This window comes from Leucopleurus acutus, assembly GCF_964270905.1.
Source record: "Leucopleurus acutus genome assembly, chromosome: 2".
NCBI lineage: Eukaryota > Metazoa > Chordata > Mammalia > Artiodactyla > Delphinidae > Leucopleurus > Leucopleurus acutus.
In genome coordinates, this window is record NC_139143.1 from 147,618,541 (window position 1) to 147,641,582 (window position 23,042).

Consider the following 23,042-nt stretch of genomic DNA (forward strand, 5'->3'; position numbering starts at 1 on the left):
CCAGGGCTCACCACTTAACCTCTGTGAGCTTCTGCTCTCTCTGCTAGAGAATGCCGGCTCTGCTTAGTAACCTCTCCCGGCTTTCAAGAGCCTCCAAGGCAATACTAGACATGAAAGAGCTCTGGAGAGGCCAGGAGTGCTGAACAGAAGCCGGGTATCACTGTTACGCCCCGATGGCTTTGGGGCTTGCCTGTGGCCTGACACAGTGCCCTCTGTCATTGCAGCTGAATAGCATTGGCAACTACTACAAGCCCTGGTTCTTCAAGCACGTGGAGAACTACCTGAAGACAAAGCGCGAGGGCCTGGAGTACATCCCCTTGAGACACTACTACCACCGCCACACGCGCAGCATCTTCTGGGAGCTCCAGGTGAGGCTAGGATTTCCTGGTAGTCCTGGCTCCTGGCCAGGCTGGCAACCGGGATGGTTTCCCCTCCCTTGGGGGAAAAGAGTGGCTTTGTCCTAGGGACCAGAACAGCGTCTTACCCAGCAGCACAGTGCTTCCTTCTTCAGGAGCGGCCACTGCCTTAAAGCAGTGGGCTCTCCCCACACACCTGCCTGTGCCAGAAGGTGGGGCGCGGGGCCCCGTGCTTTGGGGAACACAGACCTGTTCTGTCCTTGAGGAGCTGTAGCCCAGCCGAGCAGACAGACTGCGACCCGAGAAGAGGAAGTGGCTGGTCCTGCCCAGGGCTGGAGGTAGCTGTCAAGCGTGGCCTTGACGTGTGAGCAGGAATTTGCTGTTGTGTGATGAGCGACGGGGAGCAGTGACATTTTAAATAAGTGGCCAGGGAAGGCCTCTCAGGAGATGCCTTGTGAGCGGGACCTGAACATAGGGAGGACACGCCAGGCAGAGGAGGAGCCAGAGCACAGGTCCTCAGATGGGCTGAGTGGGTAGCTTTTTATTTCTTTTTTTTAATTGAAGTGAAAACATAAAATCAAACATTTTAACGTGTACAGTTCAGTGGTATTTTGGTACATTCATGATGTGTGTGTCCACTATATCTAGTTTCAAAATATTTTCTTTGCCCTAAGAGGAAATCCTGCACCCGTTAAGCAGTTACTCCCCATTCCCTTTCCCCAGACTCTGGCAACCATCAGTCTTGCATTCTGTCTCTGTGGATTTACCTGTTCTAGACATTTTATTTAAATGGAATCATACACCATGTGGCCTTTTGTGCCCGGCTTCTTTCACTGAGCCTGTTTTCAAGGTTCATCCATGCTGGAGCATGTATCAGCACATCATTCCTTTTCGTGGCTGAATAATTCTCCATCGTGTGGCTGGACCACAGTTTGTTTTTCCACTCACCTGCTGGTGGACATTTGAGTTGTTTCCACCTGTCGGCATTGTGAACAGTGCTGCTGCAAACATTCATGTACAAGAATTTGTCTGGGTACTAGTTTTCAGTTTTGGAGGATACACGCCTAGGAGTGGAACTGCTGGGTCGTGTGATGATTCTGTGTGTAACCTGTTGAGGAACCACCAGACGTTTTCCATGGTGGCTGAGCCATTTTACATTCTCAACAGCAGCATGTGTAGGTTCCAGTTTCTCTACATTCTCACCAGCACTTGTTGTTTTCTGGTTTTTTTGCGATAGCTATCCTAGTGGGTAAGAAGTGGAATCGCACTGTGATTTTGATTTGCATTTTCCTAATGACTAGCGATGTTCAGTATCCTTCCATGTGCCTGTTGGCCATTTGGATACTTCTTGGAGAAGTGTCTGTTCAGATCCTTTGCCCAATTTTAATTGAGTTATTGATCTTTGTTGTTGAGTTGTAAGAGTTCTATATATATTCTGGATATTAGACCCTTATCAAATACATGATTTGCAAATATTTCCTCTCAATCTGTAGGTTGTCTTTCACTTCCTTGATAATGTCTTTTTTTTTTTTTAGATTTTTTTTGATGTGGACCATTTTTAAAGTCTTTATTGAATTTGTTACAGTATTGCTTCTGTTTCGGTTGTTTGGCCGTGAGGCATGTGGGATCTTACTCCCCGACCAGGGATGGAACCCGCACCCCCTGTATTGGAAGGCGAAGTCTTAACCATTGGACCGCCAGGGAAGTCCCGATAATGTCTTTTGATTCACGAAAGTTTTTGGTTTTGATGAAGTCCAGCTGATCTATTTTTTCTTTAGTTACTCGTGCTTTTAGTGTCATATCTAAGAATCCATTGCTAAATCCCAAAATCACGAAGATTTCTTCCTGCCTTATCTTCTAAAAGCTTTATGGTTTTAGCTCTTATATGTAGGTTCTTGATCCATTTTAAGTTAAGTTTTGTATATGGTGTGAGGTGGGGGTCCAGCTCCATTCTTTTGCATCACAGCAAGGTGCAGGTGGTCACAGCAGGGCTGCGTGTTTCTGAAGACAGCAAGAAGGCCCTTGAGCTAGACCCATGGTGGAGAATGCTGTCAGACGGCAGCCATGGCCTAGATCATGTGGGTCCTTGTAGGTCGGGGAGGACTTTATGTTTTACCTTGTGTGGTAAGGAAGCCAGTGGAGGACTTGGTGCAGAAAAGTGACATGACCTGATGTTTGTTTTAAAAGGATAATTTTGACAGCTAGGTGGAGAGTGGACGGGGTGGAGGTGGCAGGAGTGGGAGAGTGGAAGAAAGAAGATTGTGTCGTCCGGGGTGGTAGCGGTGGAGGAGGAAAGGGGTCTCAGATCTGGGAGGTGCTGTGAAGGTTGAACCAACCAACGGGGTTTCCCACAGATTGCCCTTGGGTGTGATTCCAAGGTTAGGGACCCAAGCAACTGGGTGACCCCAGGTGCCATTGACTACTATGGACAACATGGGGGAGGGGTCTGGGAAGGAAAATCAGAAGTTTGGCTTGGGACATGTCAGCGTGAGATGCTTTTCAGACATCCAGGTGGGACGTTGAGTGGGCAGCTGGCACATATGTCAGATCTTCAGGTCAGAGGTCGAAGAAATCCATATCACTGGGTATCATCAGCAGAGAAATGTTAATTAACACCGTGGGACTAGATGAGTGAGGGAGGTTAGAGAAGAGAAGTCCCAGAGCCAAGCCCTGCAAGTTGAGGGAGGAGGAAGCAGCCAGGAGAGGAGAAGACGCCGTCAGCCCGAGGGGAGGAGAAACCCAGGAGGACTGGCATCCCGGAAGCTACCTGAGGACAGCGTGTCAAGAAGGAAGATGAACAGCTGTGTCAAATGCCCCTGCGTGAGATGACGACAAAGCATCGACCCCTGGTCTTAGTCGTGAGAAGGTCACTCATGACCTTGAGCCATGGGGCTGAAAGCCTGACGTGGGTTCGAGAGAAAACAGAGACAGGGAAGTGGAGACAGTGAAAATGGAAATCTGAGAAGGCTCAGTATAAGGGAAAGCAGAAAAGTAGGGTGGGAGCCAGAGGGGGATGCAGGATCGAGAGGAAATATTTTGTGTGCCTGTTTTATTTTTTATTTTTATTTTTTTTTTGGCTGTGCCGCACGGCACATGGGATCTTAGTTCCCCAACCAGGGATCAAACCCGTGCCCCCTGCAGTGGAAGTGCAGAGTGTTAACCACTGGACCGCCAGGGAAGTCCATGTGTGACTTTCAAGAAGGGAGAGGTTACTGCATGTTGACGTGCTGGCAGTGCAGGGGAGAGGGTGTGCTCACAGGGTGAACCTTGAGGATGGATGGATCCTGTGCTCAGGTGGAGAGGTTGCCTTTAGGTGAGAGCACAGAGATTCACCCACTGGACAGGAGGGAGGAAGTGTTAATGGAACAGTTGATACAAACAGGAGGACCATTTGGTGGTGGGAGGGTGTGGGAGTTCTTCTGTTTTCTCAGTGAGATAGGAAGCAAGGATTTTAGCTGAGATGAGGGGTGAGGGGTTGTTGAAGGACTGAGGAGAGAGGAGATGGGAAATTTGTCCCTTGGAGAGTGGGAATGAATTAACTGGGGAAATGTCATAGGATTGCTGGGCAGCACTGGGCCTGCCAAATATTCATGACGAGTTTACAGTGAGACCAGCCCTGGTGGTTGTGGATTTTCACACGTTCAGCTCTGTGGACGGGGTACAGCATAGGGAGAAAGTTAGATTTAACCACGGTTGAGGTTTTGCAAATGAGTATGACAAGTGGGGCAGGGTTGGAAAAGCCAGGACATGATCGGGATGAAATCCGAGCCAGCTGAGGCAGGGCAGTGAGGATGTGCGGGGCTGAAGGGACTCATATGGTGGCCTGGGTGCCCCTTGGGGTGAAGAATTGACGTCAGAGCACTGGAGGGCATGGGCAGCAGGAAGGAGAGTTAGTGATGGATGGCCAGAGGGCGAACGCTTGGAGTTGAAACTATGGAGATGCCAAATGAAGAATGTTGCCTACCATCCAGTTCTGCAGGAATGAAGTCATTAGGCCTTGCCGTCAACACCCCCTGAAAGGAATTCAGGGCAAAGGTCAGTAATGAGGCACTCTGTGCTATGGGAAAACTGGCAGATAAAGACAGCCTTCAGATAGGTAGATATTTTGAGGAGAAAATTTTATGAACCCAAATTCTTGGATCTTCCCATACTTAGAAAAGTACCAAAACCATTAAGAAGACGGCTGTGCCTCATAACTAGCAACAACCTTCGACCGAGACCAGTGCCTGATTACATGTACGCTTCCCCAAAATCCCATACATACTGCTCTGGCCTTTACCTCTTCGCAACGGTTTCTCAGAGCTGTTTGAGAGCGGGTCTCCCAGGCTATAGTCAGTGAGACACTGAATAAACTCAGCTCACAGCTCTGACGTGCTTTTTCTTTTTCCAAGTCAGCAGAGGCAATGAATACAGACAATAGGACAACATCGAGAGGTCAGCAAACTTTCTTAAAGGGCCAAATAGCAAAAGCTTTAGGGGTCATACATATGACGTATGTGGGTCATACGTCCTGTCGCAGCTGCTCAGCGCTGCCCTTGTAGCGCAAAAGCAGCCATAGGCAGTGCACAAACAAACGTGCATGGCTGTGCTCCAGTGATACTATGTATAAACACAGGCAGGGCCCAGATTTGGCCAGCAGGCTGGATCCGCTTGCAGACCGACTCCCACCGGCTATAGTTCGTCATCCCCTGCTCTGGAGTGTGACATGAGAGTCAGGGCAGAGGCCAGGTGGAAGGTAAGATCGCTGGAGGACAGAGAGGAGGCTGGGGCGTGGGAAAGATCATAGAGGTGGATATTAAATCACATCAGTGATAAGATGAGTGTTGAAGAAGGTGGTAGTGATCTGGGAAAGAGGGAGATGATGGGAGTGGAGATGATGGGCAGGTGGCTGCAAAGCTGCTGAGGGTTTTCAGAGAATGGGAGGGGCAGAGACCTAGAAGCAGTAATGAGGAGCCCACCTCACCTCCGTCTACCCCAGAGGGTCATGGAGAGAAAATGATACCACCTCGGAGGGCTGCAGGGGCCAGCCAGGTACGAGCTAAGAGCAAGGAGAGGACACGATGGTCGAGAGAAGAGCTTGAGGATGGAGGGGGGTTGCTGTTTAGACCATGAGAGAGCACAGGGGAGGGGTTTGGAAGATGGGGGAACAGCGGCCAGTGGGGTCAGGTTAAAAGACATTGCATCGCTGTAGCACATCAAGGGTGCTTGTGGGAGGCACCCAAAAGTCCACCGTGACTGAGATAAATAGGGATGTCAGGCATGAAGGAATTACACCTGGTGGTCTCCTAGGAGGAGGTGTCGGGTCACTTCTAATCGTGGGCTAGGTCTCTCAGGCAGGATGTGACAGGGCAGTGGTAAGGGATGGAGGAGTGGGCAGCAGAGGCTTCATCAAGGCCTGGGGAGCTCTGGGCTTCCCCCATCCCTGTTAGTCCTCCTTTGAGCAGTGTCCAGGCCCAGAACGTTTGGTGGAAAGTTTTGCCAAAGGCAGAAGACCCCCGAGTCCCTCTTTATCCCTGCCAGGAGCAGTGTTAAGGATGTGGGAGGTGTGGTTTTGTCAAGAGCAGGGATATTTAAGAGACAGGAAAGGAAAGAGGGGCCAGCAAAGTACGTGAGCACATCAGCATGGTAACAGCAGCAATTAACATGAATCACTCCTTACATGTTAGTTCTTAGGCCAGACACTTTACATGCATTCTCGCCGTCTTCCTAACAGCCCTGTGAGGGTAGGTCCTAGTGCTGTTTCCACTTAACAGATGAAGAAACTGGTTTAGGTTATCCAGAGTAACACAACTCAGTAAGAGATAAGAGTGTATTGGTTATCTATTGCTGCATAATGAATTAACCCCAAATTGTGAGGATTAAAACAACTGCCCAGTTTCGAGGCTCAGGGATTGGAGAGCGACGATGTGGGTGTTTCTGGCTCAGGGCTGCAGTCAAGGTGTCGGCAGGGCTGGTGTGCTGGAGGCTCTAGTAGGGCTGGAGAATCTGCTTCCTGGAAGGGTCCCTCACGTGGCTGTTGACAAGAGGCCTCCGTGCCTTGCCACCTGGGCTGCTCAAGTGTCCTCACAACAGGGCAGCTGGCTTCCCCCAGAGCAGGTGATCCAAGAGAGACCAAGGAGGGGTCCTCAGTGCCTTCCATCACCCAGTCTTGTCACCTCGCCACTCCCACCATACTCTCTTATTAGAGCGAGTCACCAAGTCTGGCCCACACCCAAGGAGGGGGGAATTAAGCTCCACCTCTTGAAGAAAGGAGTAGCAGAGAACTCCTGGATGGGTTTTAAAACCACAGAGCTAGGTTTCAAAATGAGGTCTGTCTTCTATTTTTGTGCTGTTAAACTCTAGCCTGTACTGCCTGAAGTTAAAGGAAGAATCTGGAAGGATGGGTGTTTTACTGCCAAGATGTGCGCACAGGAAGTTTGTTCAGGAGAACTCTGGCGATCCTCAACTGCGAGAGGAAAGGGAAGCAGGGCCGGGCAGAGGGAAAAGCGGAGGTGTCAGGCAGCCACAACAAAGACCTCAGCCAACCCACAGGGAGCTCTGGGGCTGGATGGCCCTCCAGGGCTGTCCCACCTTGAGGCCAGGGGACTAGGACTTTGCAGCCCCACCCCGTGAAGGGTGACCTTGGAGATATTGCATGTTGGGTTCCAGCCCACTGCAATAAAGCAAATATCACAATAAAGTGAGTTACACGAATTTTTTGGTTTCCCAGTGCATATATATATATATTTTTTTAATTTAATATCTTTATTAGACTATAATTGCTTTACAGTGTTGTCCCGCCGCATATAAATGTTATGTTTACACTATAGTGTAGTCTATTAAGTGGGTACTAGCATTATGTCTAAAAAAAAAGGGCATACCTTAATTTAAAAATACTTTATTGCTAAAAAATGCTAACCATTATCTGAGCCGTCAGCAAGTCAGAGTAGTGACATCAAAGATCACTGATCACAGATCAGAAGTGCAATAAAATGAGGTCTGTCTGTACAGTGTCAGGCATCCAGGACAAAGAATGCAGTAGCGCTCTGTGTGCTGACACCCAGGATACAGTGATGAACAGGAGGCTAGTAGACGCTGCCATTTGCGACTTGTGTTTCTTTTAAGCCCATGGACTTGTCTGTGCATCGAATGTCTCTAGAAGGGTACACAAATAATTCCTAAGAATGGTTGCCTTTGTGGAGGGGAAAGAGATTGGGATGGAGGAGGAATGATGAGTGGTCAGGGCTGTGAGGGAAATGGGGTCAGGGCTTAGCCTTTGAGGGGGGATTTCTCCTATGGGCCTGTGTGGCTTTTCCAAGGACAACCAAGGGAACAATAAAAGCCACGCTATTTCCTGAGCTCCTGTTGTGAGCCAGGAACTGGTGTAGGAGCCGGAATCTAACAGAGAAGAGAGCAGACAGGCCCCGCCCTCCCTCATGGGAGTGGGCTGGTGATCAGAGGAGATGATTCCAGGGGAAGGGAGGGGAGAGGAAGAGTCATGCAGCCTCTGAAGCTTAGCATGGGGGCTTCTTTGGGCAGCCACCACTGACCCTAGTCTGACGTGGACCCTTTTATGAGCTGCCTCTGCATCTCTCTGTTGCAGCTCTTCACACCTGAGGTCAGGGACCACGTCTCAATGATCTGGGTATCCCCAGCACCCAGCACAGAACCTGGCACCTGAGCACACAGGCACCTCGTAATTGTCTAACGAGTGAAGGAATATCCTTGGCTTCGAGGGCCCAGGAGCTATGAGGATGGGGTGTCAGGTGCACGCTGGCAGCCCTCGGGAAGACGGCAGACTGGGGGCAGGGAGGACGATCGTGAATGGGGGGCTCCTCCCTTGTGGAGGTTTGAGGAGTGGAAGAGGAAGGACAGCCCTGCTCAGGGGGGTTTCCCAAGAGGCCAGCTTGCAGGAGGCAGGCGGGGTCGCACTGTGCAGGGCCACAGGAACAAGACAAAGTGGCTAGCTCTGCCTAGGACTGAAGGTAGCTGTCAAGCTTGGCCTTGACAGGTGAGCAAGAATTTGCTGTTTGTGTGTGTGGAGGGGTGGGAAGCAGTGACATTTTAATAGGGGCGTCAGAGAAGGCCTCTCGGGAGATGCTGTAAACCGAAGGGCTCATCGTTGAACCTGAGCGAGACCTTCCCCACCTCGGTGGGAGCCGTCTCTGGCGGTGTGACCTTAGGGAAATTGCTTAAGCTCTCTGAGTATCCATCCCTCTTGCCATTCAGCGGCATTCTCAAACATTTATGGAGTGCCTGCTCTGTGCCGGCCACACTGACCTCAGCAACTAGAACAGCAACGGTAGCTTCGTTGTCATTTTGCTTCAGGCAATGGGCTGAGTGCCTTCCATTTGGTATCTTACCATTCATTCTCACAAGCCCCATCTTGCAGATCAGGAAACTGAGCCCAGGGAGGTTAAGTCCCCAGCCCAAGATCATCATCATAGCTGGTAAATGCCGGAGCTGGGAATCAAACCCAGATCCGGCTGGGTACCACCACGCCCCCCCAGATAGGAGTGGACCCGTCACATTTCTGTCCAGTACCAGAGGAGGACCCAGCCCCTGGCACGTGGGGACACTGGGCCCTGCTGAGTTCCTTCTCTCCATCCCCAACCCTTGTCTTTTAGGACATCATCCCCTTTGGCAACAACCCCGTCTTCCGCTACCTCTTTGGTTGGATGGTGCCTCCCAAGATCTCCCTCCTGAAGCTGACCCAGGGCGAGACGCTGCGCAAGCTGTACGAGCAGCACCACGTGGTGCAGGACATGCTGGTGCCCATGAAATGCCTGCCGCAGGCCCTGCACACCTTCCACAGCGACATCCACGTGAGCCGGGCCGGGAGCTCAGCGGGGACGCGGGGTGAGGGTGGCGTGTGAGCAGCAGAGAGAGGGGAGTGCTGCAGAGCCTGCCTCCTGGGGGAGGAAAAGCACCAACACGCCCTCCCTGGCCCCCCAGGTCTACCCCATCTGGCTGTGCCCATTCATCCTGCCCAGCCAGCCGGGCCTGGTGCACCCCAAGGGAAACGAGGCCGAGCTCTACGTCGACATTGGTGCCTACGGGGAGCCGCGCGTGAAGCACTTTGAAGCCCGGTCCTGCATGAGGCAGTTGGAGAAGTTCGTCCGAAGTGTGCACGGGTGAGCGAGTGCCCAGAGTGTGGCCGTCAGCCACAGAGCACTGATGGGGGTTCTTTAGACGTGTCCAGGGGCTCCCACTCCAGGTTGGAGGCCAAAGCTGAGGAGCGGGGGGGACTCAGGACCACGAAAGCCACACAGAGGCCTGGACAGAGCATTGCTCAGAAACGTCCTGGAACAAACCGTGGACGTGCAAAATCCATGTGGACGAATCTCAAAATAATTATGCTGACGGAAAGAAGCCAGGAGAAAAGAGTACTGTATGATTCTATTTAGATATATATTTTTTATTTATATAAAATTCTGGGAAATGCAGATGAACCCATGGTGACAGAAGGCAGTTCTGCCTGGGATTGTGGAGGGTGACGGACAGACAACACAGGGGAATTCGGGGCATGAAGAAAGTTTGGGGGTGATGGATATGGCCGTTACCTGGACTGAGGTGACAGTTTCAAGGTTACAGACAGACATCAAACTTATCAAGCAGTACGTTTCTTGTTTTTTTAATTTATTAAAAAAAATTTTTTTGCTTATTTTATTTATTTATGTTATTGAAGTGTAGTTGCTGTACAATATTATATGTTACAGGTGTACAATTTAGTGATTCACAATTTTTAAAGGTCATACTCTATTTATAATTACGATAAAACATTGGCTGTATTCCCTGTGTTGTGCCATATATCCTTGTAGCTTCAAGTTGTACACTTTCCTTATGTGCAGTTTACTGACCGTCAAAAAAGAGAGAGAAAGCAGCCTGGTGAGCATATCGGGGAGACGGGCACGCAGTGCCCTGCATTCTACTCCTGACTCTGCCTCCACTGCCACTTAAAGCCCTGAGCCCAGATTCCCCGTCTGTAAAATGGGGATCAGAATTCCTGCACCAGCCTCAACCACTAGCTCATTAGGGGGATTAAACGAGAGAAATCCTCCAAAAGCGCGTCCTGCCCTGCAGAGCAGGCGGTGCGCGAGGGGCGCATTAGGGATGGCTGGGGTTCTTTGCTCCCCTTTCCCCTCCCCGCCCCTCTGACCCCCGTCCCCGAGTCCTCACCCTTGTGTCTGCGCTGCAGGTTCCAGATGCTGTATGCCGACTGCTACATGGACCGGGAGGAGTTCTGGGAGATGTTTGACGGCTCCCTGTACCATAGGCTGCGGAAACAGCTCGGCTGCCAGGACGCCTTCCCGGAGGTCTATGACAAGATCTGCAAGGCTGCCAGGCACTGAGCCGGAGCCCACCCGGAAGGAGGCGGACGCGAGGGCGGACCCTGTCCCCAGGGCCAGAAGGCATCTATCTTCCCTTCACTCAAGCTTGGCTGCTCTGCCAGATCCACACTTTCAGAAAGAACCCCTCCAGAACCCCCACCCAGGCGGCCCCGACAGCTGCTCCCAGCCTCCAGGGGCAGCCAAGCAGAGTGGGCAGGACATGCGATTTGGAGTCAGACAGACCCGAGTCTAGTTCCCAGTTCTGCCACTCATTAGCTGTGTGACTCTGAGTGAGTCACTCAGCCACTCTGAGCCCTGTTCCTCATCTGTTGAAAGGGGGTAATGCCGTCTTCCTGCTACTGTCATCTAAGTCAAGCGCCTGTCGCAGCAGAGGCGCCGGAGAAGCGGCAGCTGCTGTTAGCACGGCTTCCCACTCAGCGTCACGTCGGACTAAGTGCTTTGGATCCAGTGGTTGAGTCCGGGAAGGCTCCATGTTAGGTCACCTGGGCTCGGGTTTGGCTGAAGGGGGTGCCCTCGAGTTGCGCTGCCATCACTTGTCAGCTGCAAGACCTCCTCGCGGAGGGAAGGAAGGAAGCTTCCTCTCCATCCCTGGGGTCTTGGGGGGGCAACAGATGGGGCGGGCGGGCGGGCGGGCCCAAGATGCGCTGTGCCAAAGCCAGGTCTGATTCCAAAGTTCTCCCTGCCGTGCTCGGTGGCGCCTTGCCCCTTCCTCCTTCACGCTCAGGCTTGCAGACCCACTGCAGCCGTTGCCCAAGTCCACTCAGAGGGGACTGTGTCCTTGGAGAAGACACTTCAGGGTTGAATCCTGGCCAGGCCCAGGCCTGGGACACCTGCCCAGGCTGGGTGAGCGGTCTCTGCTCTGAATTGAATCCAGAGGACCTGGGCTCATTCTTGCCTCTCCACCCTCCATGGCTCTTGTTCCCAGAACCCGCTTTGCCATGGTGGGGCTGTGTCCTCTGCTCTGCAGTAGGGGTGGGAGTTGGGGGGGGTGGGACCGCGCCAAGCAGGAAAATGGAGCCCGCCGTCACTCGGCTTCGTGGGGTTCCTCACTGCGGGGCTGAAAGAAAACAGCATCAACTTGATTTCTCCAACCACTCATCTCCCCCTTTTTTTCTTTCTCCCCCGGCCCCCAACTGTAGTTAATTTTAGTGCCTTACAAATCCTAAGCTCAGAGAAAAGTTAGCTCCATTTCCGTTCCAGAGGGAAGGAAACCTTCCCAGGTCCCTGCCCGCCTAGTAGAGCTTGGTTGTTTGTGCAGCTCTGTCTTAAGAACTGCCCAGCCTCTGCTGAAAACCCAGAATCTGAGAGGGAATTGTGTAAGGGAAGCTGGAATTAAGTGAACTGTGCCAGGCAGTGACATTTTGGGAGAGAGAGAGAGAGAGAGACCACTGCACCAGGAGCCAGGAGGCCTGGGTTTCAGTCCTTGCTGTGTTCCTCACGAGCTCTGCACCCGTGGGCAAGTCATTTGTCCCTCTGAGCTGTAGTTTCCTCATCTGTCACATCAGCGCACACAAGACCACCTGAGGCCCTTCTGCTGTAGGAGCGCAGAGCTGTCTTAAACACCACGACTGCAGACCCCATGAAAAGCCTCTTGTGTGGATAGTCAGAGGAAAAACAAATGATCCAAGTGGACGCTTGGGGGTTGTCTCCCCTTTAAGGTCCTTCCTTCAGCCCAAGGCCCGCTCTCATCTTTCAGAAAGGCGCAGCCATGGCCTGCACGGAAGTGTCAGTCTTGTCACCACAGGTTGCCAGGATCCTCCCAGAGCCGTGCTTTGGCTGCCAAGGCTCGCTCATCCTGCCTGGGCTTGGCACGCTGTAGCGTCTCGGCGCGGTCCTGGGAGTTCTGGGCGCATTCAGGACACTCAGATGGCAGAGGAACCACTCTTCCCCATTTGGCCTCTGGAGGGGGCGTAAGAAAAAAATAAGAAACCTCATTTTCTCACTTGTATGCAAAGCACGTGAATACTGGCATTAGCTCTCCTAGTGGGCCCGTGGGCTTCCCGCTCGGCGCTAAACTGATGATCCTACTTACTGTAGAGGAATGGGGAGCCCGAGCTAGGTTAGCCCCACAGATAAGGTCCCATCCTTTCACCAGTGGGGCCTCCGTCCCTGGGCCCCTGGGAGTGTGGCCAGAGATGCCAGCAGCTTCTGTTACCCTCAGTCCTACAAAGCAAAAATCCTGCCCTTCGCAGCCCTCACTCGGAACCCGGGGCTCAGAAGGGAGGGAGGGTCTGGGGATCACACCAGCCTCAGGTTAGTGTTTCGCTTCTGTGATATCTTGCCTAGAAAGGGTCAGTCTTCCAAGCATGTTGAGCTGAGTGACCAGCTCGCTCTTGTAGCCCGTCTCGTCACTACCCATCCAGATGGTGGTTTCAGGTGGAATTAAACTTGGCATGTGGCGGGAGTGGGGCAGCGTGTGTGGAAAGTATAAGAAGAGGCCTCTCCCTTCCGGAACGCTGAGTTTCTCTGCATGAAGATTTTCTGTAAAATCCGGATTCTAGCCAGTTTCTTTGGCTGGAAGGATGCATAATCTAATTAGCTGTTACTGAGAGGGAAGGGGTGGGGATGGGGGCGGCAGTGAATGCTGTGTGATTTTTAGTTTTTTCCTTAATCGTGGGGACCACGGAAAAAGGCCTGGGTCCCCCCCACCCCCCAGCAGGCTCTGCAGCTGCAGGCGCTGTGCCTGCTGCCTGAACACTTCATGTCCCTATGGCTGTGTGGCCCCCGCTTCTGTAAGAATAAAAGTGTGATCTGGAAAGTAGCCTTTGTCGTGTCTTGCTCTGGGGACCCCGACGTAGAGGCACTCCTGGCTCAAGTGCAGGCTCTAATTTCCCTCTGAACCCGCGAGGGCTAGAAGATGGCGTGGGGGAAGGAACAGGTGTGTTAGGGCAGAGGGACCAGGGTGATTTTCTTAACTGTTTTTGAATTTCCGTCCCCGTCACAATGATCTGGCGTAGATGTTGATAATATTCCCCTATCTGCAGGGTGGAGAACAGAGTACAAGGAGAAACTTGGAAGCTAGGAGACCAGTGAGAAGAGTTCAGGTGAGGTGGGGCTCAGATCGAGGTGGGGTTGTGCTTTTTAAGGCACCAGACATGACAGAAGCTCTGGGCCGCAGTCCTGGCTTTGTCACTTGGATGACCTAACTAATTTTGGCAAATCAGTTAATCCTACTGAGACTCTTTCCTCATTTACACACTGGTAGAGACCACCAACTGTCCACTAAAACCCCTTCCTCCCTTTGAGCACACCACTGGACTACATTTCCCAGCCTCCCTCGCCCTCAGATGGGCCCTTGGGTTAGAGTCGCTCTAGGAGACTGTGAGCGGAAGTGGTAAAGCCCTGTGTGAGGTTCTCCTGGCTCTTCTGTTATTTGGACGCAGATGACAACCAGGCCATAGGTGGTAGCAGAGTCACAAGGGGAAGGAGCTAGGTGCCTGAATCACTGTATGGAGAACTGCCCACCAACCTGAACTTAGGCCTGGTCTGGGAACAGGAAATAAACTTTCACTGTAGTTGAGTCACTGCGTATTCAGGACTAATTGTTAGAGCAATTTAGCTCACCCTAATTGTTACAGGTCGTCAGGCTTAAATGAACAGAGACACACGGGTTGAGTTTAGTGCAATAAAGTTTTATGCAAATGCATAGATATTCATGATGGACATTTTCCTAAAATATATGTGATGTCAGGGTCCCATCCTAAAGTTGTTTGAGAGGAACCCCTTAGGAAATTCTTTTTCCAATTGTTCAGTTTCACAAATCAGGATTTGTAAATTCTCCTTAAAGGAGGAGAAACCTTTAATGTCCTTAAAACAGATTTTGTAGTTGAAACCTGAAATATCACCTTACATTTGAATAGCATGCGACATACAATATCTTCTTTAATCCTCACAGTCCTGTAACAAAAGCAGGTCAGTTTTTATCCCCATTTTACAGATGAGGAAAGTGAAGCTCAGGAAAGGTCAAGTGATTTGCTTGGAGGCCACACTGAGGCCATTAACGAGTTAAACAAGGATGCAGACTCATTAGTCTTAAAACATCAAAATGCTTCAAGAGCCTCACCCCGAGCTAGTTAAGACCGTAGTTCCAGGTCTAGAAACAGTGAAATGAGACCCTTGGCTGAGCCACACACATAGTGGGGAGTCAGGAATCTCTTCGTGAACTCAGCTCAGAAAGGAAGCCACTAGGGATCAGCAGAGGGTCCTGCTTTGACCCAAAGCAGTTCCTTCTGCAAGGGAACCGTCTTGCCCCACCAGACCCTGTGGGCACTGTGGGCAGTGTCCAGACACCAACATTCATGCCAGAGTTGCAACAGTTGGTTCTCCAAACTTGGCTTATATAAGAAAAATCACACACGCATGCACACACACACACACGTACACACACTACACAAGTTAAATGTAGATGTGTTTCAAAAACATGTTTTCTAGCTATGTCCTGGTGTTAAGATGGCCTACAGGTTTCATCCTGTAGGACCGCTGCAGTCATTGCAGGTTGTGAAAGATGGGGAGGCTTTGTTGATTTCTAGGAGGTGGTATTTTGATGCTATGGACTGTTTGTGACCTGAAATTCATATGTTGACAGTGTTATGGAATTGGGAGGTGGGCCTTTTGGGAGGTAATTAGGCCATGAGGGTAATTACCCTCATGATAGGAGTGGTGTCCTAAGAAGAGAAATGAAACAGCTAGCCCTCTTTGTGAGGATACAAGATGCCCATCTGCAGACCAGGAAGAGGGCTCTCATCAGATCTTCCAGCACCTTGATCTTGGACTTCCCAGCCTCCAGAACCATGCAAAATAAATTGTTGTATAAGCCACGCAATCTGTGGTAATTTATTATAGCAGCCTGAACTGCTGATGACAGATGGTTTGAAGATAGTTGAGCCAAGGAACCCAGAAATAGCTGAATCCTGCTCTGCCCATCATACTCCTCCCCATGGGTTTCCCTAGGGGGCAGATCCAAGGGAATGATAAAGAAAAAAAAAATGGGGCACTGTAAGATAATATAAATAAATATAGATATAAATGTATATCTATCTATAGATAGAGATATAGATAGATGATAGATGATAGATAGATAGATAGATAGCTGATAGACACTCCTGGTTCCTGACACTGAACTCCTAAATCTCTTGGAATTTCCTGGGTAATGGGGTGTCTTTTGTTCTAATGAGGTGACTCTGGGTGAGCACCTGGATTGCTCTTATATGGGGGCTGGTCATCAGAAAGGCCAAGCCATGATTTCAGCCCCTGCCACCACCACCCACATCCTCCAGGGTGGGGAGAGGGGCTGGAAATGGAGTTAATAATTGATCATGCCTGATTAGGCATGTTCCTGATTTTGTAAGACCATTCATTCTTCTATATATGAAGGAACCATGAACAGAGCTCACAACCATCTCCTGCATATAATCTATAACAGAATTGCAGGGATTGGCAGTAAAAGCAAATAAAGTCAGCAATCTAGGGATCAATGACCACAGCCTGAATCAATCTTGGTTGACCAGTTAAACAACAGATAGTTGTGCATTCGTTGTAGGCTTGGCCCTGTGCTAGGCATCCCAGCATTGCAACAACAGGTAATCTCTGCCTGAAATTGCGAACTCTCTGTTTTGCCACCTTGACTCATATGAAGGACTTGAGGTATATCAAGCATATTTGCAGCTTAACTGATGAGTAAACAGAGCGGGTAATACCCCCAAATCCTTAAAATAAGAAGAATAAGCACCACTTTATAGGATTTGCTTGTAGGGATCTGCTCCAACCTTCTGATGGATGCCTACAATTCCTCCATTAGAGTCCCATCTTGTTAATGTAAGGGTTAAAATGCAAATAATTTCAGAAAGGAAAACATTAAGTTGTTTTTCATCAATTATGCCTCCTTGTTAATAAAATACTTAGGAGTAAGTTTTTAGGAAGACAGGATGAGAGCAAGAAGGAGTGTAGGAAAGAGGCATTGGCAAGTGGGTAAAAGGTTGAACTGAATGTTGAGAAAATGAGTGATTCCACAGGACTGAGTCAAATAAGATGAATTATTGTTTTGGATGAGCAAAATCAAGGTAGATTGTTACATAAAAATAGAAAAATACTAAAATTTGGCTATTTCTAATTATTTTCAGAAATTTCTTTACTAAGATAAAAAGCAAATGTGTACGACAGTGAACAAATCAAAAGGTTATTGACAATAAAGCCACAATGTCAAGGGCCTGAACCAAGATGGTGGAGTAGCAGGACGAGCTCTCACTCCCTCTTGTGAAAACAACAGAATCACAACTAGCTGCTGGACAATCATTGACAGGAAGACACTGGAACTCACCAAAAAAGATACCCCACTTCCAAAGACAAACGAGAAGCCACAATGAGACGGTAGGAGGGGCACAATCACAGTAAAATCAAATCCCATAACTGCTGGGTGGGTGACTCATGGACTGGAAAACACTTATACCACAGAAGTCCACCCACTGGAGTGAAGGTTTTGAGCCCCACGTCAGGCCTCCGAATCTGGGGGTCCGGCAACGGTAAGAGGAATTCCTAGAGAATCAGACTTTGAAGGCTAGTGGGATTTGATTGCAGGACTTCGACAGGACTGGGGGAAACAGATACTCCACTCTTGGAGGGCACACACAAAGTAGTGTGCACATCAGGACCCAGGGGAAGGAGCAGTAACCTCAGGGGAGACTGAACCAGACCTACCTGCTAGTGTTGGAGGGTCTCCTGCAGAGGCGGGGGGTGGCTGTTGCTCACCGTGGGGACAAGGACACTGGCAGCAGAAGTTCTAGGAAGTACTCCTTGGTGTGAGCCCTCCCACAGTCTGCAATTAGCCCCACCAAAGAGCCCAGGTAGGCTCCAGTGTTGGGTTGCCTCAGGCCAAACAACCAACAGGGAGGGAACCCAGCCCCACCCATCAACAGTCAAGAGGATTAAAGTTTTACTGAGCTCTGCCCACCAGAGCAACAGTCAGCTCTACCCACCACCAGTCCCTCCCATCAGGAAACTTGCACAAGCCTCTTAGATAGCCTCATCCACCAGAGGGCAGACAGCAGAAGCAAGAAGAACTACAATTCTGAAGCCTGTGGAACAGGAACCACATTCACAGAAAGATAGACAAGATGAAAAGGCAGAGGGCTATGTACCAGATGAAGGAACAAGATAAAACCCCAGAAAAACAACTAAATGAAGTGGAGATAGGCAACCTTCCAGAAAAAGAATTCAGAATAATGATAGTGAAGATGATCCAGGTCCTTGGAAAAAGAATGGAGGCAAAGATCGAGAAGATGCAAGAAATGTTTAACAAAGACCTAGAAGAATTAAAGAACAACCAAACAGAGATGAGCAATAAAATAACTGAAATGAAAACTACACTAGAAGAAATCAATAGCAGAATAACTGAGGCAGAAGAACGGATAAGTGACCTGGAAGACAGGATGGTGGAATTCACTACTGTGGAACAGAATAAAGAAAAAAGAATGAAAAGAAATGAAGACAGCCTAAGAGACCTCTGGGACAACATTAAACGCAACAACAGTCGCAACATAGGGGTCCCAGAAGAAGAAGAGAGAGAGAAACGACCCGAGAAAATATTTGAAGAGATTATAGTTGAAAACTTCCCTAACATGGGAAAGGAAGTAGGCACCCAAGTCCAAGAAGTGCAGCAAGTCCCATACAGGATAAACCCAAGGAGAACACACCGAGACACATAGTAATCAAATTGGCAAAAAATTAAAGACAAAGAAAAATTATTGAAAGCAGCAAGGTAAAAACAACAAATAACATACAAGGGAACTCCCATAAGGTTAACAGCTGATTTCTCAGCAGAAACTCTACAAGACAGAAGGGAGTGGCATGATATACTTAAAGTGATGAAAGGGAAGAACCTACAACCAAGATGACTCTACCCAACAAGGATTTCATTCAGATTCGATGGAGAAATCAAAAGCTTTACAGACAAGCAAAAGCTAAGAGAATCCAGCACCACCAAACCAGCTCTACAACAAATGCTAAAGGAACTTCTCTAAGTGTGAAATACAAGAGAAGAAAAGAACCTACAAAAACAAACCCAAAACAATTAAGAAAATGGTCCTAGGAACATACATATAGATAATTACCTTAAACGTGAATGGATGAAATGTTCCAACCAAAAGAGACAGGCTTGCTGAATGGATACAGAAATAAGACCCATATATATGCTGTCCACAAGAGACCCACTTCAGACCTAGGGACACATACAGACTGAAAGTGAGGGGATGGAAAAAGATATTCCATGCAAATGGAAATCAAAAGAAAGCTGGAGTAGCAATACTCATAACAGATAAAATAGACTTTAAAATAAAGAATGTTACAAGAGACAAGGAAGGACACTACATAATGATCAAGGGATCAATCCAAGAAGAAGATATAACAATTGTAAATATATATGCATCCAACATAGGATCACCTCAATACATAAGGCAACTGCTAACAGCTATAAAAGAGGAAATTGACAGTAAACAATAAGAGTGGGGGACTTTACCACCTCACTTACACCAAAGGACAGATCATCCAAAATGAAAATAAATACGGAAACAGAAGCTTTAAATGACACAATAGACCCGATAGATTTAATTGATATCTATAGGGCATGCCATCCAAAAACAGCAGATTACACTTTCTTCTCAAGTGGGCACGGAACATTCTCCAGGATAGATCACATCTTGGGTCACAAATCAAGCCTCAGTAAATTTAAGAAAATTGAAATCATATCAAGCATCTTTTCTGACCACAATGCTATGACATTAGAAATGAATTACAGGGGGAAAAAACGTAAAAAACACAAACAGATGGAGGCTAAACAATACGTTACTAAATAACCAAGAGATCACTGAAGAAATCAAAGAGGAAATCAAAAAATACCTAGAGACAAATGACAATGAAAACACAATGACCCAAAACCTATGGGATGCAGCAAAAGCAGTTCTAAGAGGGAAGTTTATAGCTATACAAGTCTACCTCAAGAAACAAGAAATATCTCAAATAAACAATCTAACCTTACACCTCAAGGAACTAGAGAAAGAAGAACAAAGAAAACCCAAAGTTAGCAGAAGGAAAGAAATCATAAAGATCAGAGCAGAAATAAATGAAATAGAAACAAAGGAAACAATAGCAAAGATAAATAAAACTAAAAGCTGGTTCTTTGAAAAGATAAACAAAATTGATAAACCATTAGCCAGACTCATCAAGAAAAAGAGGGAGAGGACTCAAATTAATAAAATTAGAAATGAAAAAGGAGAAGTTACAAAAGACAGTGCAGAAATACAAAGCATCCTAAGAGACTACTACAAGTGACTTTATGCCAATAAAATGGACAACCTGGAAGAAATGGACAAATTCTCAGAAAGGCATAACCTTCCAAGACTGAACCAGGAAGAAATAGAAAATATGAACAGACCAATCAAAGTAATGAAATTGAACCTGTGATTAAAAATCTTCCAACAGGGGCTTCCCTGATGGTGCAGTGGTTGAGAGTCTGCCTGCCGATACAGGGGACACGGGTTCATGCCCCGGTCCTAGATGATCCTACATGATGTGGAGTGGCTGGGCCCATGAGCCATGGCTGCTAAGCCTGCGTGTCCTGAGCCTGTGCTCCACAATGGGAGAGGCCACAACAGTGAGAGGCCCGCATACCGCAAAATAAATAAATAAATAAATAAATCTTCCAACAAACAAAAGTCCAGGACCAGATGGCTTCACAGGTGAATTCTATCAAACATTTAGAGAAGAGCTAATACCCATCCTTCTCAAACTCTTCCCAAAAATTGCAGAGGAAGGAACACTCCCAAACTCATTCTGTGAGGCCACCATCACCCTGATACCAAAACCAGACAAAGATACTACAAAAAAAGAAAATTACAGACCAATATCACTGATGAATATAGATGCAAAAATCCTCAACAAAATACTAGCAAACAGAATCCAACAACACATTAAAAGGATCATACATCATAATCAAGGTGGATTTATCCCAGGGATGCAAGGATTCTTCAATATACACAAATCAATCAATGTGATACACCATATTAACAACTTGAAGAATAAAAACCATATGATCATCTCAATAGATGCAGAAAAAGCTTTTGACAAAATTCAACATACATTTACGATAAAAACTCTCCAGAAATCGGGCATAGAGGGAACCTACCTCAACATAATAAAGGCCATATACGACAAACCAACAGCAAACATTGTTCTCAATGGTGAAAAACTGAAAGCATTTCCTCTAAGATCAGGAACAATACAAGGATGTCCACTCTCACCACTATTATTCAACATAGTCTTGGGAGTCCTAGCCACGACAATCAGAGAAGAAAAAGAAATAAAAGGAATACAAATTGGAAAAGAAGAAGTAAAACTGTCACTGTTTGCAGACGACATGATACTATACATAGAGAATCCTAAAAATGCCACCAGAAAACTACTAGAGCTAATCAATGAATTTGGTAAAGTTGCAGGATACAAATTTAATGCACAGAAATCTCTTGCATTCCTATACACTAATGATGAAAAATCTGAAAGAGAAATTAAGGAAACACTTCTATTTACCATTGCAAGGAAAAGAATAAAATATCTAGGAATAAACCTACCTAGGGAGACAAAGACCTGTATGCAGAAAACTATAAGACACTGATGAAAGAAATTAAAGATGATACCAACAGATGGAGAGATAAACCATGTTCTTGGATTGGATGAATCAATATTGTGGAAATGACTATACTACCCAAAGCAATCTACAGGTTCAATGCAATCCCTATTAAATTACCAATGACATTTTTTATGGAACTAGAACAAAAAACCTTAAAATTTGTATGGAGACACAAAAGACCCCGAATAGCCAAAACAGTCTTGAGGGAAAAAAATGGAGCTGGAGGAATCAAACTCCCTGACTTCAGACTATACTACAAAGCTATAGTAATCAAGACAATATGGTACTGGCACAAAAGCAGAAACATAGATCAATGGAACAAGATAGAAAGCCCAGAGATAAACCCATGCACTTATGGTCAACTAATCTATGACAAAGGAGGCAAAGATATACAGTGGAGAAGAGACAGTCTCTTAAATAAGTGGTGCTGGAAAAACTGGACAGCTACATGTAAAAGAATGAAATTAGAACACTCCCTAACACCATACACAAAAATAAACTCAAAATGGATTCAAGACCTAAATGTAAGACTGGACACTATAAAACTCTTAGATGAAAACATAGCAAAAACATTCTTTGACATAAATCACAGCAAGATCTTTTTTGATCCACCTCCTAGAGTAATGGAAATAAAAACAAAAATAAACAAATGAGACCTAATGAAACTTAAACGCTTTTGCACAGCAAAGGAAACCATAAACAAGACAAAAAGACAACCCTCAGAATGAGAGAAAGTATCTGCAAACGAGTCAACGGACAAAGGATTAATCTCCAAAATATATAAACAGCTCATGCAGTTCAATATTAAAGAAACAAACAACCCAATCCAAAAATGGGCAGAAGACCTAAACAGACATTTCTCCAAAGGAGACATACAGATGGCCAAGAAGAACATGAAAAGCTGCTCAACATCACTATTTATTAGAGAAATGCAAATCAAAACTACAATGAGGTATCACCTCACACCAGTTAGAATGGGCATCATCAGAAAATCTACAAACAACAAATGCTGGAGAGGGTGTGGAGAAAAGGGAACCCTCCTGCTCTGTTAGTGGGAATGTAAACTGATACAGCCACTATGGAGAACAGTATGGAGCTTCTTTAAAAAACTAAAATTAGAATTACCATATGATCCAGCAATCCCACTACTGGGCATATACCCAGAGAAAACCATAATTCAAAGAGACACATGCACCCCAATGTTCGTTGCAGCACTATTTACAATAACCAGGTCATGGAAGCAACCTAAATGCCCATCGACAGACAAATGGATAAGGAAGATGTAGTACATATATACAATGGAATATTACTCAGCCATAAAAAGGAACGAAATTGAGTCATTTGTTGAGACGTGGATGGATCTAGAGACTGTCATACAGAGTGAAGTAAGTCAGAAAGAGAAAAACAAATATCGTATATTAACGCATGTATGTGGAACCTAGAAAAATGGTACAGATGAACCAGTTTGCAGGGCAGAAATTGAGACACAGATGTAGAGAACAAACGTATGGACACCAAAGGGGGATAACGCCAGGAGGGTGGGGATGGTGGTGTGCTGAATTGGGTGATTGGGATTGACATGTGTACACTGATGGGTATAAAATTGATGACTAATAAGAACTTGCTGTATAAAAAAAGTAATAATAAAAAAATTACTAGGATTTTGATTGGTATTGAATC

The 23,042-nt window shown here is 47.3% G+C and overlaps 1 protein-coding gene across 1 annotated transcript in view; it reads left to right on the plus strand.

Moving 5' to 3' along the window:
• The window catches only part of DHCR24 (24-dehydrocholesterol reductase), a 35,191-nt gene extending 21,753 nt beyond the window's left edge, over positions 1-13,438 (plus strand). Inside the window, exons 6-9 of the mRNA XM_082833554.1 lie at positions 225-368; positions 8,963-9,160; positions 9,291-9,469; positions 10,534-13,438. Of these exons, the coding sequence (XP_082689680.1) occupies positions 225-368; positions 8,963-9,160; positions 9,291-9,469; positions 10,534-10,687 (675 nt within the window). The 3' untranslated portion in view covers positions 10,688-13,438. The remainder of the gene's footprint in view (positions 1-224; positions 369-8,962; positions 9,161-9,290; positions 9,470-10,533) is intronic.
• The last annotated feature ends 9,604 nt before the right edge of the window (positions 13,439-23,042 follow it).